This window comes from Acartia tonsa, chromosome 11, assembly GCF_053477335.1.
Source record: "Acartia tonsa isolate MP-2025a chromosome 11, ASM5347733v1, whole genome shotgun sequence".
NCBI classification, from domain to species: Eukaryota; Metazoa; Arthropoda; class Copepoda; order Calanoida; family Acartiidae; genus Acartia; species Acartia tonsa.
This window is the reverse complement of record NC_137270.1, coordinates 12,989,522-13,004,165: the sequence shown is the minus strand read 5'-3', so window position 1 is coordinate 13,004,165 and position 14,644 is coordinate 12,989,522. Positions and strand designations below refer to the sequence as shown.

The 14,644-nt window shown below is 32.7% G+C and overlaps 2 protein-coding genes across 2 annotated transcripts in view; one reads left to right on the top strand and one right to left on the bottom strand.

Annotated features, from left to right (window-relative positions):
* The window catches only part of LOC145331048 (uncharacterized), a 456,415-nt gene that overhangs the window by 16,816 nt on the left and 424,955 nt on the right, over positions 1–14,644 (top strand). The window lies entirely within an intron of this gene.
* Positions 2,528–6,476, bottom strand: LOC145331493 (uncharacterized). The gene is made up of 2 exons (XM_080176185.1): positions 6,416–6,476; positions 2,528–6,003 (listed from the first exon to the last, which is right to left on the bottom strand). The coding sequence occupies exons 1-2, from the start codon at positions 6,450–6,452 to the stop codon at positions 2,594–2,596; spliced, it is 3,447 nt and encodes a 1,148-aa protein (XP_080032311.1). The 5' UTR covers positions 6,453–6,476; the 3' UTR covers positions 2,528–2,593.

Here is a 14,644-nt window from a genome sequence, read left to right as displayed (position 1 = left end):
ATTCCAGAAGGTTTTTTATTTAGCACACACAGTTTTAACCAATATATATTTTAAAATTTTGAAATCCATTAATAAACCAAAAAATGCGCATGAAAGATTTAAATGATATTTTCAAGATTGAAAAATGATTTTTAAAGGGTTAATAGGGGAGATCTTCACATATAGCTTCTGTAGAGTGCTCTTAAAAAACTGCCTAAAATTTATATTAGTAGCGTAGCTACTTTCAATAGAGACATTTCCTTACGTCCGCCAGTCTATCCCTCAGGGACTGTGCATCCTGTCTATTTTTGATTGATGTTGAATTTTAAATCAATAAATATTAAGAAAAATGAATAATTAATTGTAGTTCATTTATAGTTTTATAGTTATACTAGCGGCTACGCCCCAAGAGGCCCCTAGGGGCACTCATATTGGGGGTTGTGGGGAGAGTAAAACCCCCAGCAAAAAATTTGGTATTAAATAGAAAAAGTAAAAAAAATATGTTTTTAGGAGTCCTTTTTTTATTTCTCTTTATAAGGGGTAATTTATCTTGGAAGGGTGGTGGTACCCTCCCCAACAACTCTTATATACCTTCCTAGGACCTATGTGAAGCTACACTCTAAAGGAGAACCATATCGGTTCAGCGGTTAGCGAGATCCTTCGCTACAGACAAAAAGTGTAAGTTTTTTGTTTTTTTCGTTATTATATTGCTAATCACTGTTAAATGTTCTCCATTTTAGGAAAGTTTCACTTAGGTCCTTGGAAGAATTTAAGGCTATTTTAGTTTGCAATATTGGTTTATCTGTTTTTTATGTCCATACCTCATCAAATACAGAGCCACCTAGATGCTAGGGGCACTCACTAATCTTTAAAAAGACTGACACATTCAAGAGTTTGATATAAAATGCTAATTGGTCTATCATTAGGGCTAGCTAAAAAAAAGAAGACAAGAACAATTGTAAGAGTTTTCCTTCAAAGTGCCTTGTCGAGTTAAGAACCATCCCCCCTCCCCAAACAAATAAATTAAGGTGGAACAGGAATTTTTTTGCTGTCTTTGAGCAACACCCTGTCACTTCTGAGGAAGATTTGATTTTTACACACAAACACACATATAAACACACAAACACACACATATATAATTACAGACTAACCTACACACACCAACAGACAAATGCAACACACACACAAACACACACTCACACACACACACTTGCATTTCCGTGTGCATCGTTTCTTCTGTGCTTAGTTTGGTACAGCAAATTTTAAACATTTTAAAATTTATGAAATTCTTTGCGTTACGAAAATTTAACTTTTTGTATATCTATGTGATTAGAAATTATGATAATCTCTCTACGGTATATCTCTTTATACATCAATTTATCATATGCCTTTTATCCTTTATTAAATGCTATAAAAAATAGGGATTTAAAGGGAACTTAAAATGATGATAAACGAGCATCAATAATGATCTTAAACATATTTAGAAAAAAACATATGTGACTAAAAAGTTTTGACACTGCTAGTTTAAACCTACCAATGCTGTCAATCTCGTAAAAAGTGCAGAGAGGATAAAAGTACTGGGATAATTAAAGATATTGCATCTTAAAGTTCAAGCTACATCTAAACATAATTTTATAAAGGAAAACTAAATTGTTGCTGTATAAAAATGCAAAATTTTGCATTTTTAAAGCAACACTAATATTTTAAGGCATCAAAGATGTTCTAGATTTGGGTTTCCACTGGGATCTTCAGGGATAAGACAATTGAATATAATTTCCCATCTTAGTGATGATCAAATCAATTAGCCCATATGTAGATTATAATTATTGGTCGAGATGTTTGGACACTTCTAATTTAAAAGCAACCAATTAAATTTAACTAAATGTACCCAAAGTTTTTGAATCAATGAATACAAACACTTGGTTATAAAACCTTGTGAAAATTACATTCCAATGTCTCCTCCCTCCCTGTATTTCTATGAAGAAGTACAAGAAGAGGATAATGGAAGACGACAAATGAACCTTCTCTAAAGTTAGAAGTAAGTTGCTTAATATTTTAAGGCCTTTTTATGAATTGATAGACTGTACTTATAAAATTATGTTTTCGGTCAATATGACCTCTAAGCCGCTTGGTGGCGCTTTGGGTTCTAGACCTCTCCACTCACCTTGAAAAGTATTCCCAACCTTAATCATAGTGTAAAGCATCCATTTGCCCCATATAAACAACCAACCCTTTGGTTGAGCGACCCTTGTCTTGGTAGTCCTAACTGTACACAGTAATGAGTTGCGTGCTTTTTGCGCCAAGGCATTGCTTCTTCTCTAATTATTTATGTCACGCAGTGGAAAATTGAAAGTATCTCCTTTTTCTGTATCCTGTATTTTGCAAAAAATTTATGTACAGTTGTGTTTAGACTTTTAAATTAATGTTCTGCTTATTACTTTCTGATGTTATAGATCATATGTTCTTCCTTCTGATTTCAAAGCTTGCTTTTATGGATGTCGTCTACCTTGTTTCATTAGTTAAGCTACCATACAAAATAAAAACAACAGAAAAATTACATCTTTTATTCCAATATTTAATCAAAATTTTATATTTATGACATTTGTGTTACAAATTATGTTACAATTATTTTTTCATCCTTATCAGATAGGGCTGCAAACCAGGGCCTTCCAGAGCACTTATTACTGTTATCCCTGTCCACTAATATGAACAACTCACAAATGGTGTTCTTATCCTGAAAGTTAAACCCAACACAACCCTCTTCCCAATTTTTTTGACATCTTTCTTGACATTTAGTAATACTACTTGTTTTACCTTTTTTTGACTTGACCTTAGCAAAAAAAGACTGACATTCTATTGGTCCAGGGGTGTTACTTGCATTAAAAGGTTTACCATAACAAGTATTAGCTCTCCTTCTTACTACCATTATAAGAAGTTCACATATTTTCTTTTTGAATTGAAAGTTAAACGCAACACATCCATTGTCAAATCGATTCTGACAACTTGTTTGGCAATCTTCTTTATCTGTAGCCTTGACATCCTTCTCCTTGAATTTTTTAATGTATTTGTTACATTTTACAGTTCCAGGTAAAGATTCTGTTGTTGTTGTTGTGGATGTGGTTGTGGAAGTTGAAGTAATTGTTGTAGATGTTCCTGTGGTGGTAGTGCCTGTGGTTGATGTTGTGGTAGCAGTTGTTGTAGTAGTGGTAGTAGAAGTAGTAGTTGTTGCAGTAGTAGTAGAGGTAGATGTTGTAGTTGTGGTTGTAGTAGTTGTAGTTGTGGTTGTTGTAGTAGTAGTTATTGTAGTTGTAGTAGTAGTTGTGGTAGTAGTTGTACTTGTGGTTGTTGAAGTAGTAGTTGATGTAGTTGTAGTTGTAGTTGTGGTAGTAGTTGTTGTGGTTGTAGTAGTTGTAGTTGTTGTGGTTGTAGTTGTAGTAGTAGTTGTAGTTGTTGTTGTGATAGTAGTGGTTGTTGTAGTAGTAGTTGTGGTAGTAGTTGTTGTGGTTGTAGTAGTAGTAGTTGTTGAGGTTGTGGTAGTTGTAGTTGTTGAGGTTGTAGTGGTTGTTGTTGTAGTAGTTGTAGTAGTGGTTGTTGTAGTAGTAGTTGTTGTAGTTGTAGTAGTAGTTGTTGTAGTAGTTGTTGTGGTTGTAGTTGTGGTTGTTGTTGTGGTAGTTGTTGTGGTTGTAGTAGTTGTGGTGGTGGTAGTAGTTGTAGTTGCAGTAGTAGTTGTAGAAGTGGTAGTTGTTGTGGTTGTAGTTGTTGTAGTAATAGTTGTTGTGGTTGTAGTAGAAGTTGTTGTTGTAGTGGTAGTTGTTGTAGTGGTAGTAGTTGTGGTGGTGGTGGTTGTAGAAGTAGTAGTTGTAGTGGTTGTAGTAGAAGTTGTAGTGGTCGTGGTTGTAGAAGTAGTAGTTGTAGTGGTTGTAGTAGAAGTTGTAGTGGTTGTGGTTGTAGCATAACACCCTCCTGTAGTTTCATCACCAACACTGGCAAGTGTGTATCTTCTCTGAGTTAATAAGGCTGCATTGTTGGCTGCACCAGCAGATCCTGTTGGAGTTCCAGTAACAGGATAATTAACTGAGGGATTAGACCAGTAGTTCACTCTTGTTGAATGATTCGTAGCAGTGTAGGCCATGATTGTTCTATATCCTGTGGATGTACTACCTCCGCCTATCAACCAACCTTGGGCATATGAATATGCAGAGTTAGTGTCTGATTCAATATTGTGTTGGGCACCAATATTATGAGCAACTTCATGAGCAAAGCTATAATATCCAGTGGCACAAGATTTCTTAACAACAGAAAATGTATATCCAATACTTAGAGTGTTGAACCATGCAACTCCACAATAATCCAGATCATTTGCAATTACAGTTGCAACGTCAGCTCCATTTCTTGTTGTTTGAGGATCAGAATTCCAATAGGTAAAATTAGTTATTAGATTAACTGCACCAGTGAATTCATATGGATATTCTTGAGAACAATGCTTCTTAATTCTCAAAGGAATATTACTGTTAATGTACCCAGTATTTGTTTCAGATATTATAAGATCAAGGAAACCTTCTAAATCATCTGTGTTTGCTGCAACAGAAGGAGTATAGTAGAACATAACTGTGTATATCATGATAGTTGTGTTGTCAGGAGGAGTAATTTCTGTGATGGCTTCTGCTACTAAAGGATTTTCTAATTCAAGAGCATCTCCATCTAAGTCTTCTGGTGGAGGTGTTGTTGTAGTTGTAGTTGTTGTAGGTGGCGCTGTTTCAAGTCCACCAGGTAGAACCAAATTAAACTCTGACTCTGGCTCTCCACCACCTATTGTGAAAACTGGTCCTTCTGGTTCACTACCTCCCAAGGTTAAAGTAGGTGATTCTGGCTCGGGCTCTCCACCCCCTAATGTAAGGGTTGGTGCTTCAAGTTCAGGTTCGCCCCCTCCTAATACAAGAGTGGGTGATTCTGGCTCAGGCTCTCCTCCTCCTAATGTAAAGGTCGGTGCTTCAAGTTCAGGTTCGCCCCCTTCTAATACAAGAGTGGGTGATTCTGGCTCAGGCTCTCCTCCTCCTAATGTAAGGGTTGGTGCTTCAAGTTCAGTTTCACCACCTCCTAATTCAAGAGTGGGTGATTCTGGCTCAGGCTCTCCGCCCCCAAATGTAAGGGTTTGAGCTGCAAGTTCAGTTTCACCACCTCCTAATTCAAGAGTGGGTGATTCTGGCTCAGGCTCTCCTCCTCCTAATGTAAGGGTTGGTGCTTCAAGTTCAGTTTCACCACCTCCTAATTCAAGAGTGGGTGATTCTGGCTCAGGCTCTCCTCCTCCTAATGTAAGGGTTGGTGCTTCAAGTTCAGATTCACCACCTCCTAATTCAAGAGTGGGTGATTCTGGCTCAGGCTCTCCGCCCCCAAATGTAAGGGTTTGAGCTGCAAGTTCAGTTTCACCACCTCCTAATTCAAGACTTGGAGATTCTAGCTCTCCAAAAGATAATGGTTCAGATTCAAGAGCAGGAAACAAAAGAGGTTCAGATTCTAATGCCAGAGGTTCTGATTCAAAAGAAAGTGGTTCTGATTCTAAAGAGAGTGGTTCAGATTCAAAAGATCCAAATTGTGGTTCAAAATTTAAGATAGATCTGTCCAATGCAAGAGCTCTGCTGTTGGCTATTGGAAACTCTAGTTCTCGCTCTTCTGCCATGTTGTTTACATTAATGGTCTTCCAAACATGACCATTTCTGCCACAATACTCAAGAACATATGACTTTCCATCATAAGTCATAGCATGACCATGGAGTCCATTGGTGTTTGGACTCAAAATGATAACAGCCTCTCCAAAAGTGCTGCCGTACTTAAATGCATTAGGATCATCATTGATATTGAACTCATAGTTAAAAACTAATCCTCCTGGTAACTTGATTTCTGCATTTCCAAGATTTTCTATACTAACATCAGCAAGGTCACAGCTCAAAATATGATCACCACTGCAACATTTTACATTGGTGGCCCTTTTATTGGATAAGGTAACAAAATCACCTGCCAGACATCCTGTAAAAACTAAAAACTTAGTATTCAATGCACTCATTAAGATAAATTGAATATATGCAAAAGTTAACATATTTTGGAATTCATTAGGGTTTTAGATTGATTTGCAAAGAAAACATTTCTGATTTTAAAATTACTAAACTACAAAATTATATGAAATGATAAAATGTAACCCCTATTTCTAACTGCACCCTGCAGGGGACCTGAACCTTTAGAAGCCAAAGACCTGTAATTTACTTATAATATCTGACTAAAAAAAATTAATTATCAAAACTAGATTGATTCTTTTATCATTCCTCTTTTAAGGTAAATGGCTGCTATCCTGTCGTGGTCAAATTTACGTTCCCCAAATTTAATGTAGGTTTTAATAAATAATTTTAAGAATATAAACTTAAAAACTGAAATTAATGTTTACCTGTAGCAAGGACAGCTAGGATGATTAGCCTTGTCATCCTCAAAGGTTAAGAATAAGACTAATAGATTTACGCTGAATTGAATTATGTTTTATCAAATTTTCTAATTGGCTACACATGTCAAAGTTGACCATAAGGTTGTCCCAAAAATTGTACAAACATTTATTTAAATTTGTTACAATAATATCTATAAACTTGAAATGTGTATAGAAGCAAAATGATTTTGATGTTTATGTTCTGATAATTACATTGTTTCCTGCTTATGAACTCTTTGTTATCAAAAATTATTGAACCTCTGTTGAAATAGTCATGTTAGAATCATCCTATTGTATACATAAACTTTTATGATGTCTTTGGAATGAATTAGGTAGGATTTAAAATAAGTAGCAAACTGGTCAAAAAGCTTTTTTTATGAATGTACTTCAACCTTATAATTTAGTAATATTACTGGGCACACTGTAATGAGAAAAAATATAAAATTAATTCCTTAATAATTTTTATGGCGTTTATCCTTCTTCCCTCTTTTAATATGTTACTCTTCTTTCTTTCTTTTCAGACTTTTCCTTTTTTTTGTTATCTGTCTTTTATCAGATGAAATTCATTTAATTATTTTCACATTTTTCTTTTTATCCTTTGTTTCTTTATTTTATTAGCTTAATACCCCACCCTCCAAAAAAAAAAAAAAAAAAAAAAAATTATGGAAAGAAAAAAACATATTACAAAATTTGATTGAATTCTACTATTTCTGATAAATTTTAGCTAAATTTAAATACTCTTATTGATAATATAATTGTTTAGGTTGATAAAAGAGGCCTATTAGGGTTTTATGAAAATACTAAAACAAAAAATAGCACATACTCATTAATGTTAATATTTATTCATTATTTTTTTTATTAAATTTCAATGTGCAATCTTTTTGTTGAGCTATAATATTTGTCATTTTTTGCTGATTTTAGAAATGACTTTTATATGTTGTAGTCAAAATATATGTTTAAACCTATTTTTTTTACTCTTTTATAAATATGATCATACTTTTTTTTTTAGTAGTGAAGCTACTCTATAATTGACTTCTTCCTTCAGTCTGGCATTCAGTCTGTAACACTATGAAATAAATGTGATATCAGTTAATTTATAATATATTGATCGGAAAAAAATAAAAATTTATTTGGAAGTTATTTTATTCTTTTGTATGCGTATACCTGTGGTACAACTAAATATTACATTGATAGCTTTGTCCAAAATGTTTCTTTTACATACATTTTATGTACTTATTATAAATCTACACCTGATGCAAAAAAATTATCCCCCTAAGTTTCATATTTTGTGGGTTAAGACTTTTATTAGTCTCTCTACCACTCCCCCAACCCCTTGGACGGCCTTTGAAGCGTAATAAGACAAATAAAGCAAATGAACAAATGTATACAATAAATTATGACTCTGATAATTTTATCACCTATAATTAATCAATAAAATAAATTTTATTTGACCTCAACACCTTACTAAAATTATGTTTAAAGCTGAATAAATTCTTCCATTATCAAAAAAAGTGGCCTTTTAATGAGCTTTCTAAAGCAATTACGTTTCTAAGAGAACAGATATTACTTTTTAAAAATGTACAATTAGATATCCAATGTTGATCATTGTAAAAATTTTATTCGCAAACAGCTGCAACTATGAAAATGACTCAATGAATAAGGAAAAATTAATTTTATAATTTATCATTAAAATTTCCACATTGTTTTTAATTATCTTTTTATAACCTCTAACATTCTTTTTGTTATATGATATCTTAAACTTTTTAAACACTAATGGCTGTACATATTATTATTTTAACTATTTCAAAATACATTTTTGCCCAAAATTTAAGCATTATGCAATTTTTGTACACATGTTTGTGTCAAAATTGCACTAAATATGCTTATTATTTGGTAACAAAATTGTACAATATCTCAAGGATGGGTCAGTGAAAAAGAAACAATATTTTCCTCATTTTTGAGAGATAGATTTTTATATTGTTAACCTAATTTTATATAGTTTTGCTATTTCCATAGAATTTGTAGGAAAAGATTAATTATTCTTGTGTTGTTGTATCTCTCTATCCCTGACAGAGTCTCTAATTTGGTCTCACGACCGTATACCCAAAATTGGAACCACAAAAGACCAAATATCAGGAAGGAAGGGGACATTGGACTGTAAATTTTATACACTGTTTTTGCTAATCGGTGGCATTCAATATTTGTCTTTGTTTGTTAAATGTTGATTGGGCTGTACCAGTGTACATACTAAGAGTGTTCAAACTTTTTCACCAATAATTTTATTATAATTAGGTTTATTTTGATTAAAACAATGGGTGATCCCATATCACCCCGGCTCTGTTCAGTAAATGCCTTTTGACGGGATCCAGGGATTGTGCAATGGACGATAAAATAATTCATGTTTCATTGTTCAATTGCGAAATCCTTTTTTTATAGCTTGTTATTATTTGCCCTAAAAAATTAAGACAAAGAGTGAAGAAATTAATAAAATACATTTGTAGTTTTTTTCTCCATATCTTTGGATACCTTCAAGATGGAAAGAGACAATAAAATATAACCGCCACCCTCTCCGTTTTATAAACTCTTTTTAATATTTGTTGGCTTAATACTAATTTTTGTTAGGTTTTACAAATTAATTTTAGTAATTCCAACTTATAGGGGTATTTTTGTGCATATTTATTTACCCTCCCTTCAGGTGCATGCGATTCAAACAAGCAAAAAGTGCAAGATCTATAACTACTTGATTTGTCAAATTTAATATCTTAGATCAATTGTGGAATTATCCCTCGAGTCGACGTGTAGATCACCGAACCCCCTAATAACTATCCCTTTTTGTTTTACAAGTTACAGTAGGGTGTGAGGGAGGAGAAGTAGACACTCAACTTTCAATTTCAGTTTTAGAAACAAAAATCTTTGTTGTGGGTTTTCTCCAGAAAAGGTGTAGGTACCACTTTTAAAACCGTCCTACACTGAATTCAAAGGAAGCTTTACTGTGAACGAGAACCATATCTGTTCAGTGATTATCTAAATCCTCTACCACAGACATACATACAGACATTTTGATACTTTTTTATTGAAAAATTATGTTTCTAGCTCCTATGGGAGCTTTAAAACGTTAGGCACTTAAATTGCAGGACACGTCCAATCCTTAACTAGCCTAATAAAAGTTTATTAAGCTTTAAATTTTTCATTTTGAAAGAGTTTGTGGTCCAATAACAATTAAAATAATTTTGCCAATTTTTGTGCACTAGGGCGTGGTCAAACAACCCGATACTTAATCTTAAATTTGTTTGTTAGTAAAATATTATCGTATTAATCTCTCTAATGGCTTCAATTTATGCAATATTTATTTTAATTAAGGCACCATTTTTCAGGTGCAAAGCTGTTATTATCAATATGATTGTCTGTTTGTACATTAGTTCCGAACTACTCTAAGACATATTCATGGTCATCATGTAATTAATTTAATATTAATTCCTTTATTTTTTACAGGTATGTTTAGATTTAGAGTTGAACAATTATGGTAACATTGACCTATCCCTGTATCCCTAAATAATAACCATACTAATGATTGGTTATCTTTTTTTTTGGCCAACCCCACCCCCCTACCATCTCTTTCTGGAGGTAGACTCTCTTCCCACCCCCTCGCTGTCAATTAACAAAATCAGCAAAGCTGAAAATTAAACTTATATGCAAAAAAAAAAACTGCAAAGATAATCATGTCCATAGGTAGCGCAGCACCAACAGGCTAATTAAGATGGCTAAATTATTTTAAATAACATCAACGTGTATAAATGTCTTAATTAACATATTCCGATGAAATAACTATGCAATTCTGAACTTATGATTTGCCGCTAAAATGAACCTATCATATGATTGTATGTCACAAGACATCCAAAAATACACTGGGATTTTTAAAAATGAGAGACATATGATTAGTTTATTTTAGCGGCAAATAAAGAAATTAGAAAAATCTGACTTTTTTACTTCGTCTCTGTATTCGAAAGAGATTATAAATATATTTATCATTATGGACAGATGGACGATTAGATTGTATAGAGTAGTTACAAAACACTTTTAGTAAAGATTCAGAGAAACTTTTATACACAGAATAGCATAAGATAATACATGCATTATAGAAATAATACTGTAGGACTGGAATTTACAGTAGCTTCGCTACTAATAAAGTTATCAACAATCAAATTTATAAAAAAAAAGTTGAAAAAATGATAAATTAAACTTCATAGAACAGAAGATGGATTATTAAGGAGAGATAGATAAATAGATAGATAGATAAATAGATAGATAGATAGATAGATAAATAGATAGATAGATAAATAGATAAATAGATAGATAAATAAAACAGATGAATAGATAGATAAATAACATAGATGGATAGATAAATGGATTTATGAATTATGGATGATAGGAGGATGGATGCTTGAAATAAAATAACATGGATGTATGAATGGATGCATGGAGTGATAGATGGATTAATATATGGATGACAATATGGATGGATGTTAAAATAGAGAGATAGACGATAGTAAAAGATACAAGTAGGAAGTAAATTTCATGTTAACTAATAGTTTGGCATATTATTCAATGAAAATTTCCCTGTAACCGAAAGTGGACCAAAAAAATATATGTTCGAAGGGGTGAAAAGCCCCACAGGTACAAGGACATAGATCGCCCTGGGGGCTAGACGCACTTTTCGAGGTATTACTAGTTATTTATCGAATCTTATTATAGACAGCTTTCCGCGGATAGTAAAATAAAAAATCTTACATGATATTTATTATTGCTTCGTTCAATTCCAATCCATCGGATATTTAACGGGTTCAAAGCCATGCTAGAAAAAAATATTTTATCAATTTAAAATTTTACTTTTTTAGAAACAGATGATCTTATTTGACATGTATCTTTCCCTGCATCAATAATCGATATATCATTAAATGGATGTTGCACCAAATTTTATATACTCTGATAAAGTAATACTCGCAGATGGCTAAAATAACGATTACCCCAATCATTCGCTTTACCCACTCTCCTCCCCTCCTGTATAAACGAACTGACCTATAAATGATGTCTATATTTGCGAGCTAAATTGACGAAAAATTTCCCCCTGTTAATATATCCAGGTATATCATATATCCATTGCATCAATAAACAAAATATTTAATTCTTTCTAGAATTTTTCATTGCATTTTTTTCCAATCTTTATAAACAACGCCTCAAAGGTCTCATAAATTAGATTGAAAAAGAGCTTTCAAACTAAAGTATTGTAATTTTTATTTTTTTATACGGTTTAAGGATTTACGCTTATAGAAAAAAATAATATTAATTGAAAGAATAGCCGTATTGTTATAAAATTTATATTTAAAGGTTAATTTTATTTTTAAAATAACACAAAAATATCAAAGTTCATTGGCTTAATACTTTTTTTGTGCATTATCTATTTCAAACCGCAGTTTGGATTTCTTTGCTTCTAGTTAAATATAAGAATTATGTGAATTGCAGAAAGAACATGGACAATTGTATCCACAAGAAAAGCAGAAACTATCTTTATTTTAATGAGAAGAGTAAAGTCATACACAGCAAAAACGTTGGTTTTGAGGGTACCTGCCTATAAATCCATGAACATTATAATTAACTTCAAAAAGTTTAGATGTTTTTATAAAAACAATACGATGTTATAATACAATTTTTACATTTGACTGTAAATTACACTGGTACCCAAAGTTTTAAGAACACATAATCTTACTTGTTAGCTCAAAAAACAAGGGAATATTATGTAAAATCTTGACTAGAAGGGACAGACTAACCATGTCCAAACTTATCCACCAATAATTTAATCTACAGAAGTGATAATTATGTTTATCATCATTGTTTTATCCCTTAAGATCTCTGTCACAGACAGACAATCTTCAGTTTTAGAGTAGCCGCACTACTAAAAATACATTAAAACAAAGTGTAATAAAATTATGTAATAGTAATGATTTTACTGCAAAATTTAAAAGTGAAATATGCCTTAGGTAAATTGCGCACTAATTAATTCTTCAATTTAAATCTTTCTTACGTTGATATATCTTTGACATACATACATCTTAAGAGTCATCCTTTTAAACAAAGTAGTAAGGTTTTATGTTTGTTTGTCAGTTAAGATCTTGCTTGCCAATAAACCTAAATGATTTTTATTATTTGTGAAGTTTCACATTTGCATGTAGATGGTTTTAGGCCAATCTACTTTTAAATTGGAGTCCTTGGTTGTTATTAATCGTTCACCACTTCCTTTTTCAAAAATAGAGCACCTAGTTGCTAGGGGCTCGATTTTAGACATAGGCCTTCAAATTGTAAAACAAAATCACTTCACTCTCTGTAAATTTTAATAAAAACAAAATCAATTTTGCTCTACTGCAATTTTCAACTATTATCCTTGTTCATTTGAAATGAATATTAATATTTCGGTCAATATATGATCTTTAGCTACAGGGATGCATAGATAGGTCAATGGTAATACAAGATATCGCAAACCACTGAACCGTTATGGTTCTCCTTTACAGGGTAGCTTCTCATATGTCCTGGGAAGGTTTATAACAATTTTGGGGGAGGGTACCACCACCCTCTCAAGAAAAATCGCTACTCGAAAAAAATTACTCCCCCTCCCCCATTTTTTTTCTTTTTTAAATACAAAATAAAAATTTGATTATTCAATTAAACTTCCCCCCTCCTTAAGTGCCCATAGAGGCATCTAGGGGCGTAGCCGCTAGTGATATATATAAGATTAGTCTTACCAGATGTTGATCATTATGTCAACTTAAATATTACAAAAAAAAGGATTAAAAAGGCGTCGTGAAGTAATAGTTTTTCTTCAATCTACATATCCCTCAATCCCTGCATTTACTGCAATTTATTTGATTATTGATCCCATTATTTGATTAATATTCAAATGACCCTCCACCCTTTAAGTTATGGCCTAGGGCTCGGCATCCGCAGCTAGGTTTATCCGCTATTTTTTAATGCAAGCCTTGACTAACTTAGATAATCCACAGCTGTATTTAACAATTAGCAGTTATAGTTATGCTAAACTATTGTTAACAGTACTTAGCAGCCGCCAATTAAATGAGCAATCCGCAGCAGTTTCGCCGTACTTTTTAAAAGTGAGCAGTAGAGCTAATATTAGCGGCTTCCAAGCCCTGGAATTTAGAACAGGCTAGTTTTGATTACGGACAAAAGAAGATTTATATAAGAATTAATTTACCTATCTAGTAAGATACATATTACATACAGACATATCTACCTACCTATTATAGATAGTTTACCTTCTTTAGTTTGTATTTTAACAGATTTTAGGTTAAGTAAATTATCCCCCCCCCCCCACTTCTATTTCATATTTTTATAGTTTGAAGCAACAGCTTATATTCAATTTAAATATCCTCTTTTTCTTAGGTTTCAAAATATACATTTTTAAAAATACTAGAAGTAAGTTTTTGTCTGTAGCGAAGAATCTGGCTAACTACTGAACCGGTATGGTTCTCCTTTGCAGTGAAGCTTCTTAAAGGTCCAGGGAATGTTTTTAACTATTTTGGGGGAGGTTATCTCAACCCTCATAAAAAATACCCCCAAAAAACTTATTTTTTTTAAATAGGTCGAGATCATACCCACTCTCACACATTACGTGCCCCTAGAGGCTTCTATGGGGAGTAGCCCCTAGTATAATTAAATATTATTTGCCATTTATCTATCCCTGTATCTCTCTAAGAGTGGGTGGGGTTAAAGTGAAATAAAGCACTCGCCTTGCTTTGCTTGTGTCAGGGATCTTTAGGGATAAGACAATAAGAATTACAATTGATGATAAACAAAAATACCCCTCATGTAGATTAGAATTATAATTGATTCAATCAATCAAGATTTAATAAAAGTACCAAAGTTTCAAGCCAACTCATAAAATATCGTGTTTATAGAAGTTTGGGTACTTGTTAAACTTACACCCTGGCTGGCTGGTCTTAACAATTCATTGTGCTTTTTTTATTTAGTAATAGATTTAGAAGAATTAGAAACATTCTCTCTAAATCATCCAATAGGAAAAAATGGAGGAACAATCTGGTCATATTATTGGTTAGAAAGTGTAAGATTTTTATACACCCCCCTTGGGTGTATAAACAGTTTGTAGAATCTTGTCAAGGGGGGTGAAGA

Bases quoted from the DNA above. Each gene is read 5' to 3' on its own strand.
- LOC145331493 (XM_080176185.1), bottom strand. From the start codon at position 6,452: ATGACAAGGCTAATCATCCTAGCTGTCCTTGCTACAG. The intron at 6,004-6,415 runs GTAAACATTAAT...TAGTTTTTACAG, and splicing joins CCTAGCTGTCCTTGCTACAG to GATGTCTGGCAGGTGATTTT.